The sequence below is a fragment of the Alnus glutinosa genome, chromosome 11 (assembly GCF_958979055.1).
Source record: "Alnus glutinosa chromosome 11, dhAlnGlut1.1, whole genome shotgun sequence".
Taxonomy (NCBI): Eukaryota; Viridiplantae; Streptophyta; class Magnoliopsida; order Fagales; family Betulaceae; genus Alnus; species Alnus glutinosa.
The window spans coordinates 19,045,723-19,071,634 of NC_084896.1; the positions used below are offsets into that span (position 1 = coordinate 19,045,723).

Genomic DNA, 25,912 nt, shown 5'->3' on the forward strand with positions numbered 1-25,912 from the left:
GCAGAAACTCACTTTTAAATGTTTTCTAAGTGTTTTCATTACACTTTACCTAATTAATCATTTAACTGGTCTAATTCCTTTTCTTAATGTCTAATTAACTTCTTGGACATTACAAAAGGGCCACTCACCCTTCCAATTTGGACTTGCATCCAAGTCTATGTAAAGATGACATCATCATATTTACATAGACAAACAAGTGAGTATTTCTAAATCCATAGTATAAAAGAATGTTGGTTTATTGTGACAAGTATTAAAGTGGAAGATTGTAAGTGCATGCAATGCAACATAGTGACCAATTGGCTTGAGTAAAGTCTTATATTTATTTTTCTTTTACGCCTCCACATGCATAAGAAGCTCACCAAATCAACTTTGGAACCAAAATTCCACTGTGGATCACTCTCTTCGTCTCCTTTCCTACGCTTTTTCACACATTTCTCTCACTCACAAAAGTTCCTCTGGCCATGTGGTATGGTGATAAGGAGAGTTTGGATTATGAACTAAGAATGCATGGAAAAGGACGTGAAAGTGATAGGAGAATGTGGGTGAAAATGACCATGGGCATGCATTCTATTTAAAGGCTACTCAAGGGCTAAGATTGCTTGATGGAAATGAGATCCAATGGCTAGAGGAATAGACCATGTGGCCGGCCAAGTGGGGAGAGAGATATCACAAATTCAATCATCATGAAAATCCTACCTTTTCACATGGTCTGATTCTAAAGATTCACTTTGATAAAATTGAGTAGAAACAATGCTAGTATCCAGCCATGTGGAGAGAGAAATCAAGGGAAAAATTCAAGCCAGCAATCATATGAGTCATTAAATATCTACTTTAGGTAGTATGCAATTTTGGTACAACTAGGTTCCAATTTTGTCTTCTCTCCAAAAGTGATCTAGACACTGGAAATGGTACAAATTTTTTCTCAATTTTCCAGCAACACATTCAGTTTATATCAGGATGATGTGGCAGCATGGGTGCTGCCACGTGGCAGTGGGGCAGTGGCCCTGGGTAAGATCTGGAATTTTCCCAAAATTAATTTCTCCATAAATTTTTCATTTATGTAGGCGGCTTCGAGATGAGCATTTTGAGCTTGGATTGACTCAAACGGAGTTTGCTTGACCCAATTTTCATCCATTCAAAGTTTTAAGTTTAAAAGTCACTTTTGTCTTTTAAAGACTTGAAAACTTGCTTAGAAAGTTCCCAAAATTTTGTGGCGCCTCTAAAATAGTTATAGAAGTTTAAAGATAATGTTTTCTCAATATTATCTATAAGTTCTATAACAATTTGTATGAAATGTAATTTCACCGGGTGTTACACTGCCCAGCATCATAAGTAGGCCCTTGTTTAGTATCAACCAAATTATCATCAACAAGCTACTCAAATTCAATCAATAACCATTTACCATGGCAGACACCTTTCCTACAAATCAACCATCCAATCTCCAGGCTCACATCATGTGAAACAACGTGGTGGGGCATTAGTTGAAGCCACCCTATTAGGTTGCACATTCGCTTGCCCCTATTTTGTACAGGTGGTGGAACAACTTTGTGATTAGTGGGTGTAGGGTTTGTACAACTTCTACCTCCATTATTCACTCATACCACACTTAATGGTCTTGTAGACAAGTTTTCTCCAAGTGCAAAGCCCTTTGATAGGCTTCAGATACATTAACAGGATTAAAGAAATTCAAAGAATCTTGATACTGTTTCTTCATACGTCCAATGTAGATACAATTGATTGTTGGTATATCGTTCTCACATAATTATAGGGTAAGGACCCGCTCTCATGCGCTTCAACAATTTCTCCAACTGTTAATCTTTGACTTTCCCTAGCGAACTCTGCTTTTCTTCACATATTGCTACCACACAGTAGCTCTACCTCTGAACTTAGTAGCCCCCAAAGCAACTCGCCTATCATAAGGGACCTCCTTGAAATACAAGATCTCCACAGGCGCGACCCAATCCAGGATATCTTCAAGCGGCAAACAACCTTGGAACTTTAGAATGTCAAGTTTGAACCCAGCCTCGTCACATCCTGCCTCATTGCATTCATACATATCACAATTATTTGCATGTCTTCTTTCATGTGCTCCTCTACATAACATGGTAGGAAAGTAGCCAGACTCTGATTCCATCTAATGCAACGTGGCATAGTGAGAAGTTGAATCTACAAACACAAAACTCACAACCCTTCTATCAATCCTAGAAAACTCTAACAAATATAGGAAAAATGAAGAAAAAATCTTCCTGAAATATTCTTATTGATAAAACTGATAATAAAAGACAACTGATCTACATCAATTTCCTTATGGACTAAGCTTCTCAGCTTCAATAGCTTTCCCTGCACAAGAACAATCTCATGGGAACCTCACCAATCTAATGAGGTAGGTTGATGCAACGTGGTGTAAAGGTTCGCAAATTAAGCAAACACACAAGTCACAACTCTTCCACAAGAACAAAAAAGAACAAGTGTGAGAAAATAGAAGAAAATTCACCCTTGGTGACTTTCTTATTGAAAACTAGGAATAACATAAACGGGCAACTAAATAGACCTTATTAGGCTTAAATAGAAAATAGGGTCGTAGCCTTGTGCAAACAAAAGATTGAAATAGCCTGTCATAACTCAGTCGATAGAGTTGCGGACTAACACAACAAAAACCCTAATTTTGATATGAAAATACCCTAATGAGCCATGCACGGACCAATACCCCACTGGTAATTGATCCTTTGTCAACACTGCCCACACAAAATCTTTGACGCCCTGCCTTTGAATAAAAAGACGAATGTAAAAATCTCTAATTTCGCACGTGATGCAACTCAAAGATGATAAGTCTTGTAGTGGAATATATATTTTTTTCTTTTAAAAGATAACCCTCACATAACACATCAGAGCTCTTATATAAACCTCAATTAAATAAATATAAACATTGTGTTCTTACATTTTAAATACTAACTAGTGCATTAATTAAACATAAGTGTCACATACGAAACTTTGCAAATATAAATAAATGTGTTTATACAATACAAAGAAAAACATACATACACTAAAATAAAATAAATACATAATAATAAATAGACTTGAAAATATTTATTGACTTCTAAAACAAACCAAGTGTGTGTGTTTGTGTGCAAACAAATATCTTAAATGCGGAATTTAAATAAGACGATATTTGTTTCGAAGTGAAAACTCTATGAAGAGAAAAAACCACTCCGGGGCAGCCAAACCCAGGAAATCCACTATCAAAAAACAAAGCTAGTTACAAGACACTCGTACTCACATAACCCTATGCAGTAGTCATACTTTTAACTCTGACGTGTAGTCCAACACAAACGCTTCCCAACCAGATCTTCCACCTGAAGGGATTTTTGATGGATTCCTTTAACTTAGGGTCAACCCCAAAGATAGACTTCACACAATCAAATCACACACTGGCCAAAGCTAGAGAGCTACCAGATCTTCAATATCTCCCTAAACACCCTCTCTAAATTATAAGGAATTCTCTATTGAATTATGTACAAAACACAAACCTAAAAGCTCCTTATTTATAGGCTTCAAGAGACCTCAAAAACTGCTGAGATTCGGACTCTGTCTGTCAAGCCTCCGGACGGAAGTTTGCCACGTCCGGACAGATTTCTACGATATCCTTTAGAAACAACACAATTCTATATTTATCAAGTTTGCGTCCGGACGGCTTGACCGAGGGTCCGGACGGTCTTCGCTTAAATCCTTTCCGCGTTCGAACGGAAATCTGGAGTTATCTGAATTACTGGATATCGTCCGGATGTGTTGCCAAGTCGTTCGGACAATCAGGTTGTATCATTTTCGTTAGCTTTCCAATGACACCAATTTCATCCCAATCTGATATTTTAGCAGAAAGTTATGATCAAAATACTGAAGGGCGTCCGGACGGCTTGACCGATCGTCCGGACGGTCAACTTCTGCTGCACGTAATTTTCATAATAAGGCTTTGAGCGTCCAGACCCTGAAGGCTGATGTCCGGACGGTTGAACTTGATATGCACAACTTGCCTTATGGAGGACATCGTCCGGACGGGATCACACATCGTCTGGATGGTTACAGCCGTCTTCCCATAACTGTGTCTTGAGGTAGAAACCCTAATGCTTGTCAAACACTGAATGGCGTCCGGACGGTATTGCCACATCGGCCGGACGGATGCACTTGAACACTGAATTCTTCTCGAACTCTTAATAGCGTCCGGACGATTTGTCATTACGTCCGGACGGATGCAATCTTGAACAGTTTGAAGTTTCTAGACACTAATTGGCGTCCGAACAGAAAGTTTTTGTCCGAACGGATGTTGCTAGCTGATGAGCGTCCGGACGGGATCACACATCGTCTGAACGGTTGCGTGGGATCTGACTTCTCTGAGTGGGAATCTACACAGAATCTTCCTTGAACACTGAAATAGCCTTCATGAAGCTTGTGACACTTGCAACTTGTCATAATACGGCTCTTTCCAGATCAGAGAAATAAACTCTGAATATTTAAAAACTCTGAAATATACGGCATCCCTGTGAAAGCAGTAACATTACATAATAGTGATTTTGTCAACAAAATACAACCAATAAAAAACTAACGAACTCCCCCTTTAGCCATTTTGAGACAAAAATCACTAGCCCGGTTAAAAATACATTCCCGGTCCAAAACTAACAAATACTCCCCCTTTTTGTCTCAAATGGACAAAGGGTAAAACAGAGTATGAGAAGGACCACAGTAATAAAATACTCCACATTGATGTCTCAACAGAACAAGGGTAAACATAGTATATAAAATCCACAAACAAAAACGTTCTAAAATCCAAAACAATAGGAAACTAGAGAATAGTCTGCAAGTGGCCCAAAAGAGAGGAACAAAAATCCTCCAAGTATCAAATCCTGATGATCCACTAAAATCAAGTAACGGAGAGAAAACCGTATAAAAATCTGGATTTCGACTACTTCGGCTTCTGGCTCCTGAAGCCGGGAAACCATAGACTGAAAAGTTTTAGTCACTTGAGTCTTCTTTCTCGAAATTGATCATCCACTGAAGGAAATCCTCTAAACAAGTGGTTTGCAAGATGATAAAGAAGATTCACCACTGAATCTCTAGCTGGTGCAGATCTAGAGGAAGAAGTTATGGAAGACTCTGTATGAGTGGGGGGGAATGAGCTCATCTAAAATTTGAGATCTCTGGAACATATGATTTCAACACTGGTCTATTTTCCAAAGAGCCCTCTGTCTGACACTATGCTGGAAGCCACCAGACAATATATTCCGGAAAATATTTAAACAAAAATCTATCCAAAAATAACACCACAAGGAAATATTAGATCCTGTTAGTTTCAAAAAGAACGTGGTATTATAATGACTATCAATTAGATGCACAAAGAAATACAAAAGTAGATATAGTAATCCAAATGACACAGATTAGTAATGTCCATCCAGCATAAAGACAGAAAAAGATATTTATGCACAATCTCTCAAACCATAATCAATTAAAGATTCTAATATTCTAAAAAGAACCAAAGCTTAATATAATAAGGAAAGTCAAAGGAAATACTTGGGAATGAGAAAAGATGTGTAGAGAATGCCAAAATCTCGGGATCAGTCCGAGAGAAAACACACATAACACAACATGATAGAACAGGCAAAAAGTAGTGTGTGTTTGGCAAAGAAAGCAAAAAGCTCGAGTCCATACGTGGTACATACTCGTCCGGACGGCATCCGTCAGATAAGAGATCGACAGAGCCGAGCACGTCTGGACCCAAGAACATGTTCGTCCGGACGCTTCACACTAGAAGATGAAAAACAGCGGGAAATATGCAAAAAAAAAAAAAAAAAAAAAAAAATCCTAACGTTAGCTTCAGAACACGCATGTATAAATAACTGATAAAACAGTCAAATAGCATTTCAAAAATATAGCAAGATATAATTGAGAGTTAAGAGTCAATAAGCACAAAAATTTCCCTGCAGATAGAAATTTTTCAATAATAAACTTAACTCATGCAATGCGTGTGTGTGTGAAAGCTTTCTCAATAAGGTATGAAGTTCACTGATATGACTTGAAGCAACCGGATTTTCTAAATAAAAGAGAAAATCAATGTTAGATCAGTCAAAAGTCAAACTTTATTTTACTAGGGCCTAGCCACCCTCATTTGATACACTCCTCCTAAGCTGCAGTACTTTTCTTTTACTTCGTCCTTTAGTGACCGTCTATTTCCGCAATGATTTGGTCACTGACTGTTTCTATAGGGACAAGTTCAAGAACAGATTTATAGCACAAAAGCAGTGGATCTTTTTATTTATCCATATTTATTCAATTTTGAATGCTTTTTATCACTTGGTGCTGCAACCTAGAAAGAATGCTAGAATTTATGGGTTCTAGGTTCAACTAGTGAGTTGGTCAATTTGACCATCTTAAAAAAAATCTCTCATTAGAATTTGCAGAAGCTAAAAGTCAGAGAGAAAAAAAAAATGTACCTTAGGGGAGCTTTAGATAGTGCACAATTTTTCATCGCATGAGAAAAGCAACTATCTAGTATTAAGATGCACAGGAAAACTTAACAGATATCAGACATAAACTCTCAATCATATATAAGCATACTCAATTAATGCACAATGAACTGAGATATCAGGCAAAAACACATACAATATCTGAAAAGCAACTCTAAAAAAAATAAAAATTCTGTATCTTCTCCCACTTTTTTTTTTTTTTTTTTGAAAACAATAAAAAAAGAAAAAAAACAAGAAGGACATGCTTATGGAAAAGGAAATAACATCTAGTCCTAGCATGTAAGGTAAAATCAAACCTGTCTTCAGAGAGAGGTTAAGAAATACCAAGACAGAAAAGCAGCCGCCCGACGTGCTTTAACTGTCATCCCCAAAAAAAATATCTGTAGATGTTTCTCAAGATAACAAGAGAAAATATGGGGATAGAAAAGGTGGTTCCACAACAACATGCAAAGCATTCATGAGATAAGATTATATAAAGATGCAATGCAAACATACCTAACATGCACTAGGATTTAGGAACCAAAATCCTAGGCATGGGAGACCTCACCTACTAGGTGAGTCCACTCGCCCTCATGGGGTGAATGGTCTCACCCTTCCTTACCCATACCTTCTCTACCTGTGATGCAGGGGTGTGAGCCATGTCCAAATTGATCAGTCTAACTAGGACACTCTTCATCATGTTGACAAGCTCTTCATTTGTCTAATACTTCTTGGGCTTGTGAGGCTTCATTTTGAAGCATTCGGCCTTGGTGTGGCCATACTTACCACATTGACGGCAAGAGGGAGAACTCATTTGAGGATAATGCCGTTGTTGCCGAAAAGATGGTGAGGCTTGGAAGGTTTAGAGCTAGACTTACCTGTCTTTTGCTCTGTTTTCCTGATCCGAGGCTGCTGATGTCAGATCTGAGGACAGTGTGGCCTGATGTGTCCAGAGACACCACAATGAAAGCAGGAAGGTTGACTTCGTTTGCTGAAATGCTTCTTGAAGGGCTCTACAAATTTAAGATTAGCATTTTCACAAATAACATCCTTACCTCTTTGAGATATATGCCTCCTATGGGGTGGAACATATTTATCTGAAGAGGTTTTCTCAATAAAGCCCTTTCTAGAATCCTCCTGCTTCTTCCAAGGTCTGTGGGATTTTAACAGATAACACTTTGGTCTAATATGACCAACCTTCCCACAATGATGACAAATAGGAACAAACTTACCTTGTGTTCCCGAATCCTTGGAGTTATGCTTCACACAGTTATTTAAGCAAGAATTATCTAAACAAGTTGTATCTTCTATCACAGGCTTAATATCCATAGAATCTAATTCAGAATCAGAAGCATGTGAAGTAGAAGTACTTAAATCATTAACAATTAAATCAGGCTTGTTAAAAATATATGTATAAATACAAAGCATGCTTTTCAAATTATTACAAAGAATTTTTTCAAGAGATCCTCTGATTCTTTTAATTTATTCTCTAGTGCATCAACAGTATCAAAAAGCATGGTATTCTCAGATTTCAAAGAGTCAATCAAAACATGTGATTCAGATAATTGTAAAATCAAAGACTCTTTTTCGTGCTTAATCTTCTTGAGTTCTTTATTGGATTTCTTAAAGAGTTTACTTATCAACAAGGTATCTTTAGAAGAAGTCATGGATCACACTTAAGAAATAAATCTAAAACACAAGTGTAACCTGCTCTGATACCAATTGAAAATATTTATTGACTTCTAAAACAAACCAAGTGTGTGTGTTTGTGTGCAAACAAATATCTTAAATGCCGAATTTAAATGAGACAAGATATTTGTTACGAAGTGGAAACTCTACGAAGAGAAAAAACCACTACGGGGCAGCCAAACCCAGGAAATCCACTATCCAAAAACAAAGCTAGTTATAAGACACTCGTACTCACATAACCCTATGTAGTAGCTATATCTTTAACTCTGACGTGTAGCCCAACACGAACACTTCCCAACCAGATCTTCCACCTAAAGGGTTTTTTGATGGATTTCTTTACCTTAGGGCCAACCCCTAAGATAGACTTCACACGATCAAATCACACACTGGTAAAAGCTAGAGAGCTAGCATATCTTCAATATCTCCCTAAAAACCCTCTCTAAGCTATAAGGAATTCTCTATCGAATTCTGTACAAAACACAGACCTAGAGCCCCATATTTATAGGCTTCAAGAGACCTCAAAAACTGCTGAGATTCGAACTCTGTCTGTCGAGCGTCCGGACGGAAGTTTGCCACGTCCGGACGGATTTCTATGATATCCTTCAAAAATAGCGCAATTCTATCTTTATCAAGTTTGCGTCCGGATGGCTTGACCAAGCGTCTGGACAGTCTTCGCTTAAATCCTTTCCGCGTTCGAACGAAAATCTGGAGTTATCTGAATTACTGGATATCATTCGGACTTGTTGCCGAGTCGTCCGAATGGTCAGGTTGTAGCATTTTTTGTTAGCTTTCCAATGACACCAATTTCATCTCAATCCGATATTTGAACAGAAAGTTATTATCAAAATACTAGAGGGCGTCCGGACGGCTTAACTGATCGTACGGACGGTCAACTTCTGCTACACGTAATTTCCATAATAAGGCTTTGAGCGTCCGAACCCTTAAGGCTGATGTTCGGACGGTTGAACTTAATATGCACGACTTGCCTTATGGAGAACATCGTCCAGACGGGATCACACATCGTCCGGACGGTTACAGCCGTCTTCCCATAACTGTGTCTTGAGGTAGAAACCCTAATGCTTGTCAAACACTGAATGGCGTCCGGACGGTATTGCCACGTTGTCCGGACGGATGCACTTGAAAACTGGATTCTTCTCGAACTCTTAATAGCATCCGAACGATTTGTCATTACGTCCAGACGGATGCAATCTTGAACAGTTCGAAGTTTCTAGACACTAATGGGCATCCGGACGAAAAGTTCTCGTCGTCTGGACGGATGTTGCTAACTGATGAGCGTCCGGACGAGATCACACATCGTCCGGACGGTTGCTTGGGATCCGACTTCTCTGAGTTGGAATCTACACAGAATCTTCTTTGAACACTAAAATAGCCTTCATGAAGCTTGTGACACTTGCAACTTGTCATAATACAGCTCTTTCCACATCAGAGAAATAAACTCTGAATATCTGAAGACTCTAAAATATACGGCATCCCTGTGAAAGCAGCAACATTACATAATAGTGATTTTGTCAACAGAATGCAGCCAATAAAAAACTAACAAGACTAAACATAGTAGTCTATCACACAAATGAGGCAACAAATAGTCTTAAACAAAATAACCCATAGAGAAATATGGGTCCTAATCCTCTTCCTCAACACTTGCATCAACATTTATATAATTGTTAGGTTACCAAACTTACATAGGCAGATAAGTGAGCCAACTATCTCAATAAGTATATAATCACTTGGTCTATAAAAGGAATCCTTAACATATGTTTATAGTAACAACAGTGTTAGGTTTTCCAAAAAGAAATATTTATAATATGAAAATACGGGTGCAATGCATCACTTTAGAGGACTCAAACTCCACGGCTTTTTAGAGGACTCTAACCTCACGTTTACAGCTATTATGGGACTCCAACCCCACGTTCTCACTTCACTAATAGCAATGGATACTTTAACCCACCTATTATTACCTTTCGGCATTAGGGACTTTAACCGACTTATTATTATCTTTCAGCACATGGGACTTTAACCACCAATTTGGGAACTTGAACCCAAATGCATTAGTGTCTTTTATTATTTGTTTTGGAGCAACAATAATCAAATTAAGACAATATGCAATATCATATCTTTTGTTCTCATAATCATCCATATTATTCATAAAGCAGTTTATCTATTATCATAAAAACTCATTAAAAGTATATAAAAACGTCATCTTCAATAAGTAGTATCTTGTCTCAGTAAGTAGTTATACTTACTAACTTCACAGTTAAGTAGAAAATGATTTTTTCACCAATGTTCACTGCAATTAAATCATATTTACACGTGGTAACGTATTATTCCATTTTAAAAGTCAATTCTTAGACTCTTGTTGTTTCAGGCCCTCAGTATTATATTTAAAGCGTCACAACATCATTTGGACATTATGACAACATTAGTATAGTTAATGCTATACTAATATATATATATATATTTAAAAACATAGAAATATGAATAGTTGCATTATTATATTCAATACCTATCATTCATATGTATGTATATATATATATATATAAACAGGCATTACAATGGTACTATTGTGGGAATAACAATAATGCTTTTGTAACACTTGAAATACCAAAATGTAAAAAGTGGCATTTGTATAAGCAATGCCTATTAAACACAAGAATTACTACAATGCTACTATGAAATGCCCAATTGAATTTGTGCATTATAATGGTGTTGGGCTAATTAATTGGATACCTTTTTTTTTTTAAAGTAAGAGAAGTTTTATTAAAAAGCGTAAGGCGCCCCTAAGTATACCGGGGTAATTAATTGGATACTAACTAAATATAATGCTTAATAAACATGTATAGGATTTTTTTGATGCATTTAAACAATAAAACTAAGACCTAAAAATGGAAACATAAGATAAAAAGCTTAACAAATCACCTTTGAGAAAAAGCTAGAAATCTTTGACACCACTTTTTCTTAATTTTCTCTCTTTGGCCATGAGTTACACTATGGAATTCTTTGTGAAAGTGAAAGTAGAAAGTGGTTAAGAAATTGAGTGTCCCAATCTTAAACAATGGATAATGGCAATCATTGAAGACGACAGACCTTTAAAAGTATAATTGAGCCACATTGACCTTGTCAAAATTCTTCTTGCAAGGAATAAAGTGAGACATCTTGGAAAACTAATTAACCACAAGAAAGACAGAATCATTACCTTATTTTGTCCTCGGCAACCCCAAAACAAAATTCATGCTCATGATAGTCCATGGCTGGTCCAAAATTGGAAGTGGCATATACAACCCGGCATTAGTGGTTGTACCCTTAGACACTTGGCAAATCCAACACCCTTCCACAAACTTCGCTATCTCCTTCTGCATGCTAGGCCAATAAAATTGATCTGCCACTAATTTCAGTGTCTGATCATGTCCCACCTAGCCTTCATCATGTAGTTATTGAATAATCTTCGAGCGAAGACTACCCGGGAACACAACTAATTTCCTTTGAAAAGAAACTGATAGGAACTATATTTGGCAAGTAACGGCTACTGTCAATTAGGGTTCCAGATTGTCAATTAGGGTTCCAGATTATCAATTAGGGTTCCAGATTATCAATTAGGGTTTCACCAAGGCAGGCGACTATCCAATAAGGGAAGTAGCAGCTGGTGCCAATCTTGTCCAGCTTCCAACGGCTATTTCCCCCTTCAACCTACCTTCAGTATGGCAAGACACTAAGTTTATTTCCTTTCCTTGTAATGTTATTTCCTTTCCTTGTTTACCCAAATAAGTAAGCCTATAAGTGTAACCTTAATCTACGAGTTGGTTATCAAGAGAATTATCAATAACAAATCCGTTGAGTTCCCAATTTTGGGTTCTTATCAGAAACCCATTATATAGGACATAATCATCCTAATGTCCTGCTGTCACATCACTCACAATAGGACCAAAATACGGGTCAATATATAAAGAGTCTTTAAACAAGTCAAACCCAAGTAATGTAGTCCTCATAGTAGTTAGCAAAGTCGTCTTCCTGCTAAATGTACCTGCCACTTTATTCAAAGTGCCAAATTTATGCTTGATAACAAAGGAGAATTGTTGAATATATGCCACCCAAGTAGTATTTCTGGACAATAGCTTATCTTGGCTTTGAAGATGCTTCAATGCTTCATGGTCCGAGTGCAAGATAAACTCATTATAAGCCAAGTAGAAACTCCAATGCTTTAAGGCTTGGACCAAGGCATAGAACTCCACATCATAAGTGCTATAGTTAAGCTTTGACCCGCTCAACTTCTGACTAAAATAAGTCACTGGCCTCCCACCTTGACTGAGAACTATGCCAATCCCAACCTTTGAAGCATCACAATGCAACTCAAACAACTGTGAAAAGTCTAGCAATGTAAGAACAGGAGCAGTAGTCAACTTCTCCTTTATTACTTCAAATGTTGCAGTCGCCTCATCATTTCAAGAGAATTTTTTAACTTTCATGCAATCCGTGATTGGAGCCATGATAGTGCTGAAGTTATGAATGAATGAAGCCCATCCTTTGACACCACATAGCCTAAAAATATAACAGATTTCACTAGGACCAAACACTTGACAATGGCAGGAAAGAACTTCTCCCTATGCAAAACTATGAGCACATGACACAAATGCTGAAGATGCACATCAATATCAGCAAGATAAATAAGAATATCATCAAAGTATACCAAGACAAACCTGCCAATGATTGGGAAAAAAATCTTATTCATCACCCTTACAAATGTACTCGGGGCATTAAGCAACCCGAACAGCATTACCAACCATTTATACAACCCTTCAAGTGTCTTAACATTGTCTTCCATTCATCACCAGGTCAAATTCAAATTTGATAGCATTCGTTCTTTAAGTCAACTTGGTAAACACCGTAGCAACACTCAATTGATCCAACAAGTCATCCAATCGAGGAATAGGAAATCTCTACCTAGCTGTGATCTTGTTGATGGCTCAGCTGTCTACATACATCCTCCATGACCCATCCTTCTTGGGTGTGAGTTAAGCTGGCACTACAAATGGGCGAAGACTCTCCCTAATATGACCTTTACATAATCAGGCCTCCACCTGATTCCTTAGCTCCTCTTGCTCCTCAGGAATTGTTGGAACAAGTGGTTCATATTCTTAGCAACCGTCCGGACTGCTTGAGGAAGCGTCCAGACGCCATCCAATGTTCGGTAAAGTGTCTAAACGGTTTAGTAAACAGCAACCACAAGGAGTTCATGTTCACTCAAGTGTCCAAACAACTCAACGGACACCTAGACCCAAGAGCTCATGTTCGAGACAGTGTCCGAACAGAAAAGTGGTGGTTGCGGACAGGGAAGACCTAATGTAGTTGTCCGGACGCTAGGGTGTTGTCGTTTGGACGCGCATCTGTAGAAACGAGGATTGCTGCTAGGGGAACTAGGGTTTTTTGGGGGGGATGCATGGTTTACTATATATATGTTGTATTGTAACCCAAAACAGATAGATTATTGAATATAGCCGCACTCACTCCTGTGGATGTAGGCAAATTGACGAACCATGTAAATACTATGTCTTCTCTCTCTTTAATCTCTTTTTCATTCTCATAGTATTCATCATTGGTTGTGTGCACAGTTACAACAAATCACAACAATTGGTATCAAAGCCAGGTTCTAGAAGCAGGTTCTAGAAGCAAGTTCTTCGATGGCTGGGATTGGCACATCTTCTGCGAAATTCGATGTGATGAAGTTCGATGGAATAGGCAACTTCAGGTTATGGCAGCAGCGTGACAAGGATTTGTTGGTGCAACAAGGTATGGTGAAGGTGTTATATGGGACGAAACCAGAGGATATGCCAGACATAGATTGGAAGGGGCTTGAGGCAAGAGCGGTGGCTACTATTCGGCTTTGTCTGGGAGATGACGTGATGTATCATGTCGTGGACGAAGAATCTCTGGCGACACTTTGGTTGAAACTGGAAAGTGGATATATGTCTAAGTCGTTGACGAACAAGCTTTATCTAAAGCAACGGTTGTACGGGGCTGAAGATGGCAGAATGCTCGGATTTGAGCCAACACATAAATGTGTTCAATCAGATAATCGATGATTTGAAGAGGCTTGATGTGAAGTTTGAAGTCAAAGACAAGGCATTGATGTTGTTGAATTCACTCCCAACTTCTACCACGTACGAAAATTTGGTTACAACTCTAACATGGGGGAAAGAGTCCTTAGAGTTAAAGGACGTTACAGGAGTCCCCCTGGCTTTTCATCAGAGGAAGAAAGTCAGTGACAAAAGTTCTCAAGGAGAAAGGCTAATTGTGAATGGTAACCAGGAACGTGGAAGAAGCAGCAAAAAGAGTGGTTCGAATGGAAAGAATTCTTGGTCAAAGTCCAAGAAGAGGAAAGGCGTCAATTGCTACAAATGCGGGAAGAAAGGGCACATAAAGCGGGAATGTCCAGAATGGAAGAAACTTCAGAGCATCCTGTGGATTCTTAGCTTTTGGACTTAGCATGTTCATTTCACATGACATCCAACAGAGATTCGTTTGACAACTACAGGTCAATTAATTCTAGTATAGATACTATGGGTAATGGTGCACATTGTAAAATTACTGGCATAGGTAATATCAAAATTAAAATGTTTGATGGTGTGATTAGAACGTTATGTGATGTTAGACATTTACAAGATGTAGAAAAGAATTTGATTTCATTGGGTACCTTAGACTCTAACGAGTTCAGTCATAAGTTTGATTGTCGAATAATGAAGGTGATTAAGGGTGCAATGGTAGCGATGAAAGGGCATAAAAATTCTAAGAATATCTATAAACTATTAGGGAGAACAGTTGTAGGTGGAGTAGCTTCTGTGGAGTCTGAATTAGATTATATTGTTTTGTGGCATATGCGGTTGGGTCATATGGGTGAGAAAGGTATGTTAGAACTTCATAAGAAAAATCTATTGAAAGGTGTCAAAACATGTAAACTTGAGTTTTGCAATTCAAGATAGCCACACACAAGACAGAGGGTATTCTAGATTATGTTCATTCAGATGTTTAGGGACCAATGAGGACAACATCACGGGGAGGACATGTGTATTTCTTGACCTTTATTGATGATTTCTCTAGAAATGTTTGGGTGTACTTCATGTGGCACAAGTCAAAGATGTTTGCCAAGTTCAAGTTGTGGAAAGTTGAAGTGGAGAACCAGACGAGGAGAAAGGTCTAGTGCCTCAGGATAGATAATGGTACTGAGTACACAATGATAAGTTCAGGGATTTTTGTGAGCAGCATGGGATAAAGAGACACTTCACAGTACACATGACACCATAGCATAACGGTTTGGCGGAAAGGATGAACAGATCGGTTGCAGAGAGAGCACGATGTCTCAGGTTGAATGCTGGACTTACAAAGAATTTCTGGACAGATGCAATGAGTATGGCTTGCTACTTGATAAATAGGTCACCGAGGGTAGCACTAGGAGGCAAGGTTGCAGAGGAGGTGTGGACAATTAATGAGGTGGATTACTCTGGATTGAGAGTATTTCGGTGTCTAGCCTATGTGCTCATACCTAGTGAAGAAAGATCCAAACTTGACCCAAAGTCTAGACAATGTGTCTTTCTCAAGTATGAGAAAGGGGTAAAGGGTTATAAGTTTTGGGATCCGAAGGCAAACAAGGTGGTGATCAGCAAAGACGTGGTATTTGATGAAAAATCCATGTTGAAGAGTACTCAAGGTGAAGAGCAGCAAGTGCCAGAAAGCGGTAGCAGTGATAAGCAGATGGTGTAAGAGCTAGAGACTCCTGTACGGGAGAACACTTCTTAGGGTACAGAGACCTCTACTTCAGACGCTGAGGAGCAGCACACTATAGCCACAAACAAACCCAAGCACACAATCAGGCCACCAACTAGTTATGGTTTTGAGGATATGGCTTTTTATGCTCTTGTTATTAGTAGCGGAAATCCTACTACTTTTGCAAAGGCTGTCAATAGCCAGGAAAAGAGTAGATGGGTGGGTGCTATGGCAGAAGAGATGGAGTCTTTGCACAAGAATCAGATGTGGGATTTGGTGGAGCTTCGAGAGAGAAAAAGGGCGATAGGGTGTAAATGGGTGTTTAAGAAAAGGGAAGTAGTATCAGAAAAATGGGGAGGGGGAGGGGGAGGGGGGGGTGGAGAAGTTCAAGGCTTGCTTGGTAGCGAAGGGGTACTCACAGCAGAAAGGGGTTGACTATGAGGAAATATTTTCGCCAGTGGTTAGGCATACTTGCATCAGAGCGGTATTGGCATTGGTAGCACATTATGACATGGCACTGAAGCAGATGGATGTGAAGACAGCTTTTCTTCATATTGACTTGGAGAAGCAGGTTTACGTGGAGCAGCTAGAAGGGTTTAGTCCACCTAGACTGGAGCACTTATTCTGTAAATTGAAGAAGTCACTTTATGGGCTGAAATAGTCCCCAATGCAGTGGTACAAGAAATTTGACTCCTACGTGATCAGAATTGGCTACAGGAGATATGAGTATGATTGCTGTGTGTATGTGAAGAGCCTTGATGATGGCTCATTTATTTTTCTGTTACTGTATGTGGATGATATGCTTATTGCAGCTAGAAGTATGATAGAGGTCAACAATTTGAAGGCATTGTTGACTAAAGAATTCAACATGAAGGATTTGGGCGCAGCCAAGAAGATTCTTGGAATGAAGATTCACAGGGACAGGGATGCCAGGAGATTGTGGCTATCTCAAGCCGGCTATGTGAAGAAGGTGCTGGAGAGGTTTAGCATGGATAATGTGAAACCGGTGATCACACCTTTGGCGAATCATTTCCGTTTGTCTACCTCACAGTGTCCAAAGACAGTTGAAGAAATTGAAGACATGTCTAAGGTCCCATATGCCAGTGCAGTGGGGTGTCAGATATACGCTATGGTATGTACTAGTCTAGATTTGGCTCAGGCAGTTAATGTGGTGAGCAAATACATGGCAAGTCCAGGGAGAGAGCATTGGGATGCAATCAAGTGGATTTTTAGATAGTTGAGAGGTGCTACAAACTATGGCATCACTTTTGCCAGACAAAAGAGTGATGTGGCAGTTGTGGGGTATGTCGATGCAGATTATGCAAGGATTTGGATGACAGGAGGTCGACCACAAGGTATATGTTTACTCTTGCAGGAGGACCTATTTGTTGGAAATCCATGATTCAGTCTACTGTTGCAATGTCCACGACTGAGGCTGAGTACATGACGGCGGCTAAGGCTGCAAAGGAAGCTTTGTGGCTCAGAGGTTTAGTCAGGGAGCTGGGTATTCAGCAAGGTGGAGTTCAGCTACATTGTGACAGTCAGAGTGCCATTTATTTGGCAAAGAACCAGATGTATCATGCAAGAACCAAGCATATTGATGTGAGGTTTCACAAGATCAGGGAATTGGTTGCTACAAATGATTTGTTACTTTAGAAGATCCGCGCTTCTGAGAATGCAGCAAACATGTTGACGAAGCCTATTACAGCAGACAAGTTCAAGCATTGCTTGGACTTGACAAATGTCTCTAGGTGCTAGAAAGGAGAGGAGAGGAGGCGGCATCCCTAACCTACCAGTTCCAGGTGGAGGTACAATACTTGTTTATCTTTAAGGTGGTGAATATTCGCGCAAGGTGGAGATTGTTGGAACAAGTGGCTCATATTCTGAGCGACCGTCCAGACGGCTTGAGGAAGCGTCCAGATGCCCTCCAATGTTCGGTGAAGTGTCCAAATGGTTCAGCAAACGACAACCACAGGGAGTTCATGTTCGCTCAGGTGTCCAAACAGCTCAACGGACACCTAGACCCAAGAGCTCATATTCGATACAGTGTTTGAATAGGAAAGTGGTGGCTACGGATGAGGAAGACCTAATGTAGCCGTTCGGACGCTAGGGTGTTCTCGTCCGGACGCGCGTCTATAGAAATGTGGACTGCTGCTTGGGGAACTAGAGTTTTTTGGGGGGATATAGGGTTTAGTATATATATGTTATATTGTAACCCAAAACAAAGAGAATATTGAATATAGCTGTACTCACTCCTGTGGACATAGGCAAATTGGCGAACCACGTAAATACTGTGTCTTCTCTCTCTTTTATCTCTTTTTTCATTCTCATATTATTTGACATTGGTTGTGTGCACGGTAACAACAAATCAAAACATGAATTATGCGGTAATGCAGGCAATTGGGAAGATTAGAACTCGGCACCAAGTCAATTTGATGTTATATGTCTCAACAGTGGTAACCCCTCCGGAAATAGATCATCCTCCAACAAATTCCTCACTACCTCCGGTACTACTCCCCCACTACTACTTTCCTTGCCCAACAAAGCAAACACAACTCCTGAAGCTAACATCTCATCCACAAACATTTTTCTTGTCAATATATTTTTACCATCCCCCTTTGATGGTTTAGGCTCAACCTCTTTGGTCAATATGAGTGCAATTTTAACATTATCAAATGTAAAGTTATATGTGTTATTCTTCACATCTTGTATAGTTGCTCTATCATATTGCCATTGTCTACCTAATAGAAGGTGACAAGCATCCATGGCCACCATATCATACTAAACCTTTTGGAACCAATAGAAAAAGATACTTAGCAATGTTTAGAAACAGTTACCTCGTTTCATTTCTTGAGCATCCAAATGGTAAGGACTAGGGTCCTTCTCCATTTCCAACCCCAATTTCTAATCAACCTCCTCAAGCACTGCATTCTCACAACTACCCGATTGAATCACATGTATACCTTACCTCCCATGGTACAAGTAGATTGGAAGATGTTACGCCTCTAATTAAGTATTAATTAAAAATTTACCATTTCCTATCAACTTAACCCTTAGGATAACTTGTGATTTAACATGGTATCAGAGCAAATGTCTTAAGTTCGAACCATGACTCTACAATTTATCCTCATTTCAATTAAAATAGTCTACGTGTTTTCTTGTCCCACATGAGGTGGAATGCTAAAATATTGATCAAATAATTAAATTTACCATTTTCTATCAATTTAAGCTTTTGGGATAACTGGTAATTTAACAGCCTCCAATCTCCGCCTTTAGCCTTATAGGGTGTAAAACATGCCTTCCACACCACCAATAAAGGACCTCATCCCCCTGTAGAAGTTCCTCCTCATTCTCTTGTTCAGCATCAAACTCAAGGCCTTGTTTAATATCAAGCAAAGGCATCATCCGTTGACTCCCTGAACTCAATGAACAACCCCCTACCATCCAATCACCCTTTCTACAATCCGTCATTCTATGTCCTGGTTGAACACATTTAAAGCAATGTGGCGGAGAACTAGTTGAAGTCACCTTGTTTGGTTGTGCATTCAGTTGCCCTCTAGTTTATATTGACGGTGGAACCGCACCACGTATAGGGGGTGTGGGATTAGGGCGATTATTTCCCCCATTGCTTCCACCTACTAACCCCAATGGTCTCCTAGACAACGTATTCTCTAGATGCAAAGCCCTTTTATAAGCTTTAGACACGTTAAGGGGATCAAAAAAATTCAAGGCACCTTGAAATTGTTGTCTCATACCTCCAATATACCTTGAGATCAATTGATCATTCAACTTCGCAAGACCCACACGGGCCACCAACTTGTAGAACTTCATTGTGTCATCAACCACTGTTCATGCTCCTTGCCTGATATTCGGCAGTTTTTGTTACTAGGTTCTCACATAATTATGGGGCAAGAATGCGGCCCTCATATGCTTGAATAGTTTCTCCCAACTATTGATCTTTGTCTTTCCTTGCCACACTCTACTTTGCTTCAATTGTTGCCACCATGCAGCGGCTCTTCCCCAAAACTTGGTTGCCACCAAAGGAACTCTTCTATCATCTTGAAATCCAAGACTTCCTCCACAGTGGCTACCCAATCCAAAAATTCTTCAGATTGCAAACAACCTTGGATTTCTGGAATGTCAAGTTTGAACAACTCCCATCTGCTAGTGTTGCTTGGCACAAAGGGACACTCCCTCCTTGCTTTACGCCCCGCAAAAGGATTATCGACCTCATCCTCAACGCTGAACTCGTCTTCCTCCTCCACAAAAATGTAGCTTTGGTTGACGCCGACGCCCGTTTAAACCATCCATGGTGGCAAGTTGTTCAATTAGCGCCTCAATTTTGCACCAATTTGATCTCCAAATCGCTCAAACTGATCACCAAACCAATCATACTGCTCCTCCAATCGTTGCAAACGTGTCCTTAATTGCTCATCACTTGTTGTCTCCTTGCACTTGTACACTTCACCAATGCATGCATGTTTATTTCCTCATGCATGTGGTCCTCCCTGTGCCATGGCAGGAAAGAAAGTTTAGGCTTTGCTACCAACTGATGCAGCGTTGTGTACTGGTTTTCAAATTAAATAAGCACACAAGTCACAACTCTTCCACAAGTCCAAGAAAGTTCCAGGCTTTGTAGGAAAACAGAAGAAAATTCAGCCGTGTGAGTTTCTTATTGAAAACTGAGAATAAACTATATAACCTAGCGGCTAAACTGTCCTTATTAGGCGCAAAAACTAAAGGCTGAAATAACCTACACCAACTCGGTCAATCAAGTTGCGGGCCAATATGAGAAAAAACCCTAATTTTAATACGAAGAAAAAAAAACCCTAATGAGCCATGCTCAGTTGATCGATCATTGAGCGAGTGCCTCAGGTTTTACTTCTAGGACTTGATGCATCATCTCGGTCGATTAGGTAAGGTCGAGGAATCGATCAAGGCTCTCGGGAATCACTACTATAAGTCACTCTATATTATCGACCAATCGAGACTTGCCTTTCGATCAAATGAGAACCCCCTGCCCACTTTCCTTCAAGAATTTGGCAGCTGCTAGCTTGGTCTGCATCATATGAAGAAATATGCCATATATGCTAGAGTATAGCTCTGGGATTACAAATGTCCATATTCTTCACGCAATCTCACCTTTTTCTTTAGGGAGACAAACATTGTCCCAGACTTCCTTTATTAGGTGACTCTTCCCTTTACAGAAATATGGGCGTAATACTTTCATTAAAATTGATTCTTCAAATAGTTGATTTATACCTCTAAACTAATGGGTTTACCTTATTTACAATGTTTTTCAGTCTTTTTTCCTTAATTTGTACGTAAATGTTAGTGCAGGTAGCTGTATCCTTGTCATAAGGAAACATGATTCAGGATTATTTATTAAACTGTTATCTGAAATTTTCATGCAACTTTTTGAAACTTACATATAAAAGAAATAGTACCGTAATATGAAAAGCTAGCTATACACTTTTCTGAAACAGCTTTTAGAACAAACTACTTGTAGCAATCCCAGAATGATGACCCTAACATTTACAACATCCATAAATATTTCTAATGGAAGGCAGGAAATGCCTACATAATTTAGCAACTATTGCTATATTAGAAGTGTTTGCAAACAGATCATATACTGAAAAATCTTCATTAATGGAACCTCTTTGTGCCCATTTAGCTTGAGAACAGTACCTACACCTTGCTGAGCAATGATATCATGGAGAAGACTCGTGAACTGAGGTATATTGCAACGACATTGCTGTATCAAGTTGTTATAGTAATGACATGCGCGTTTCCACCCTAAATTAATTTATAAATGATTACACCTAACAGGCAGATGAAGGGAGAAGAGCTCCAAGGATTGAATATAGAAGAACTACAGAAACTAGAGCAACTTCTCCAAGATGGCTTGAGATGCGTTGTAAATGCAAAGGTTTGTCTCTCTTTGTTGTCTCTGTTTGCTGGCATTATAATGGAGTGGCAAAATTTCTGTACTTGTCTCCTAACACGAGAATTTTTTACGTGTTTCAGGACAAAAGATTTGTAGAAGATATCAGTTCCCTTGAGAGGAAGGTCAAGTGCCAAACTTTAAAAAAATTCATGCAGTTATTATAATTTCGAAAAATATACATCTTCATGCTTCTTAGGTGATGATACTGGTGAATACGTCGTGATACACAATTACTTAATTTTAGAGCAAAGTATTTGATAACTAGAAATAGATATGTTGATGCAAGTTCATAAAAATCATGGATACAATTCTTTTTTTTTTTTTTTGATAAATAATGTCATATAATTAAAAAGCGCAGAGGGGTGCAATCCTAGTACACAGGAAGTATACAAAAGTGCCCCTAAAAGAGGAAACAAAAAAGCATGAAATTAAAAACTCTGCAAAAGTAACACGACTCGGGCTATGATGAGCCGAGACCCATAAAAATAAAGTATTAAGCACGTTTCATGCAAGGCACGTAAAGATAACATTCCAATGTGCAACTCCATCTAGCACATACAAATTATCTACCAACCAAGTGTCTTTAAATCGAGCAATACTAAACAAAATTGGACAACAAAGCTTCAGCGGACTATCTCCATACCAAAGATCATGCCAAAACCATATGTTATACCCATCCCCCACCTCCAAGCGCACAAACTTATAAAACATATCCCACCCCCTTCTAATATATTTCCAGACACTCACACCATAAGGCCCCACAACCTCTAAAGAACACCATTCACCCCTCAAACTCTCATACTTGACTTCAATCACCGATCTTCATAAAGTCTCCCGCTTCAAAGCAAACCTCCACATCCAGTTCCCCAATAAAGCTCGATTAAATTGAATCAAATCTCGAACTCTCAAATCATCTTCCTTAATTGGAGTACAAATTGTGTGCCAGTTTACTAAATAAAATTTTACCTCATCCCCAATGCCACTCCATAAGAAATCCCATTGTAGTCTCTCAAGTCTCAAAGCCATGCTCACAGGAATGTGGAACAACGACAAATAATACGTAGGAATTTTGGAGAGAGTACTTTTAATCAGAGTCAGCCGACCACCCTTAGACAAATATAATTTCTTCCAACCAGCTAACCGACGTTCCTCTTTCTCAATGACTCTATTCCAAATAGAAGCAGCTTTAAAAGACGCTCCCAACTGCAAACCCAAATAAGTCATTGGCAGAGACCCAACTCGACACCCAAGGATGTGAGCCAAATTATCAACATCTTCCACCTCACCGACAACCTCAGACCACTTCTCAGTGTTGTCTGCTTGAGGCCCAGCTAAACTCGTACCCGCCAACATCACCATGCCAGCAACAACCTCTGCCCCACTCCCAGGAGCTAGTTCAACCCTTTCAAACTACACAGCCTCTAAAGCCAGCTGACAGTTGGAATCCTACGACTTTCTCGGCTCCTCCAATTTAACTCTCCACTGAGGCGTCACCTTGGGAGGTGACTGGCGAGAATACACCTGCAACCGAGTTGTGGGTTCATCTACGCATGGCTCATTCAACATTGGGTTCTTTTTGTTTCAGCCTATCCTCGAACTAGGCTCTAACATTTCGACTCACCAACCCAACCTACAGTCCACCTAACTCCCCCACATCTTTATTCTTAAGGCCCAGCTCCAACAGACCCAACCAATGCTCGGCTTCCATCTTAAAAAACCTTAGGAAACTCTTCAAATCTTCCAAATTCTTCACATCTCCCATATTCAGTTTCATAACGTCTTCCATTTTCAACGTAGATACACCCGCTCCTGTAGCATGATCTCCGACCTTTAAGTATGGGCTTTCCATCTTTGGTTCTGTACGAGACCCAGCATTGCCCAAACTGTCCCTACGCGCATCTATGATAGCTTCACCGGCCCTCCTTCCTTCTAACACCGCCACATACGAGCGCCCATCCTAGCATAATCCGGTCACTGCTGGTGCTATTGCAATTTGCTTCCCTTTAGTTATCCTTCCTTAATGTTGTTTATTGTAGTAGCCTTTCAACCTCTGCAGCTAAACCCAAAAGTCCAATCATCTCTCCCTATTAATGCAACTACAACACAAAACTCTAATTCCAAGTATGAGTCTTGTGCGGCACAACTCTATCCGAAGGTTGTTGATATGAAGTCTATCTCATTCGGTCTTATCCAGACTCCTAGTTCTAAGCTAGAGTCCTAAGTCTAATTGTATGCTAAATAGATGAGAGTTAAAGAGTCCTAGTTTCAGTATGTATAGGAGTCGTAGTCTATTCTGAACTCTTGTAATTCTCCAATATTCAATGAATGCTCAGCTATAGAGTACGGTTTTACAGCCTAATATACTAGTTCTATCATGGTATCAGAGCCAAATCATCGACTAACATCGTGATCCATGGCTTCTAACTCTGAATCCATGGCTTCTAACTCTGAATCCATGGCTTCCCATCCCCCACCACCCGTCCAGCCTACTATCATCTTTTTTGTCCCAAATATGAACCATAATCTCAATATCAAACTCACCAAAGGTAACTTCATGGCCTGGCAAACTCAGATTCTTGCCTATATTAAAGGCCAAGACGCTTATGGCTTCCTTGATGGTTCCTCTCTACCTCTTGCCTAGACGATTCCAAATCCAAGCCTTGCTGCCGGAGCTCCTGCCACCGTTGTCAATCAAATGATCCTTAGTATTTTGATTTCTACACTGTCCGAGCCTTATGTCGTCCATGCTGTTGGCGCTCCCTTGGCTTCATCTCTCTGGAACACGCTACTAACCATGTTTGCATCTGAAGCCCGTGCTAGGGTCATGCAAGTTTACTTCCAGCTTGCAACGGTCAAGAAGGGCAACAACTCGATCACCGAGTATTTTCAGACCATAAAGATGCTCAATGACACCCTTGCTGCCGCTGGACAGCCTCTCAATGATTTTGAGAGCGTGTCTTTTCTCCTCAAAGGACTCGGCTCTGAATACGATCCTTTTGTGACGTCAGTCACAACCCAAGTCTACCCACTATCCTTTGATGAACTTTACGGCCACCTACTTGCTCACGAAATGTGACTGGAACAGCGAATCCCGATCATTGATGTTCCCCAACTTGCTGCAAACATCACCACCCGCAACTCAAATTTTTGCAGACGAGGCTTCCGTGGTCGTGGCGGTTGTCCTCACAATCGGGTGCGCGGGTCCTTTAATAGCAACAGAGGACGTGGTTCCTATTTCTCCCCAGATGCAGCATCTTCTCAGCCTACCTGCCAAATTTGTGGCATGCCTAGTCACACGGCAATCTGTTGTTAATACCGACAGGAACAACCCTAGTCGTCCCAACAGCATGAGTCGTACCAACCGTCCAATCCACAGGGTTATTACAACACACCTGCACTGCCAGCCGAGGACCTCTGGTATCCTAACACCGGTGCAACTCACCATCTCACCGGACATCTTCAAAATCTCAATTTGGCTCAAAAGGAGTACCATGGCCAGGACCAAATCTGCATAGGCGATGGAACAAGTTTGAATATTTCTCATACTGGTACTGCTCTTCTTCCTTTGTCTCGTCGTAAGTCCATCTTAAACCAACTTTTGCATGTCCCCTTTATTTGTAAAAATCTTTTGTCCGTTAGAAAATTTGCCCTTGACAATTCAATTTTCTTTGAATTTCACTCTTCTTATTTTTTGATCAAGGACAAACAAACCGGGCTTCTTCTTCATCATAGGCACCTTAAAGATGGACTCTATCAATTGCTTCCTTCTCCCTCTTGTTCGTTGTCATCACCAATAAATCAAGCTCTTGTTGGTGAACACACCACTCCGGCCTCCTGGCACAAGCGCTTAGGTCATCCAACTTTTCGCACTGTTCAGCGCATCTTGTCTCAGTTTAAACTTCCAGTTATTTCCAATAAGGCCCAACTTTTTTGCTCAGCATGTGCTCAAACAAAGGGTCATCAATTGCCTTTTTATCCATCTATTTCTAAAGTTAGTAAACCTTTACAATTAGTT

The 25,912-nt window shown here is 39.8% G+C and overlaps 1 protein-coding gene across 3 annotated transcripts in view; it reads left to right on the forward strand.

The window, feature by feature from the left end:
• Window positions 1-25,912, forward strand: part of LOC133882062 (MADS-box protein JOINTLESS-like) — a 154,115-nt gene that overhangs the window by 123,111 nt on the left and 5,092 nt on the right. For all 3 annotated transcript variants that reach the window (XM_062321163.1, XM_062321164.1, XM_062321166.1), the window contains exons 4-6: window positions 21,625-21,686; window positions 21,780-21,879; window positions 21,978-22,019. In XM_062321163.1, coding sequence (XP_062177147.1) covers window positions 21,625-21,686; window positions 21,780-21,879; window positions 21,978-22,019 — 204 coding nt within the window. The remainder of the gene's footprint in view (window positions 1-21,624; window positions 21,687-21,779; window positions 21,880-21,977; window positions 22,020-25,912) is intronic.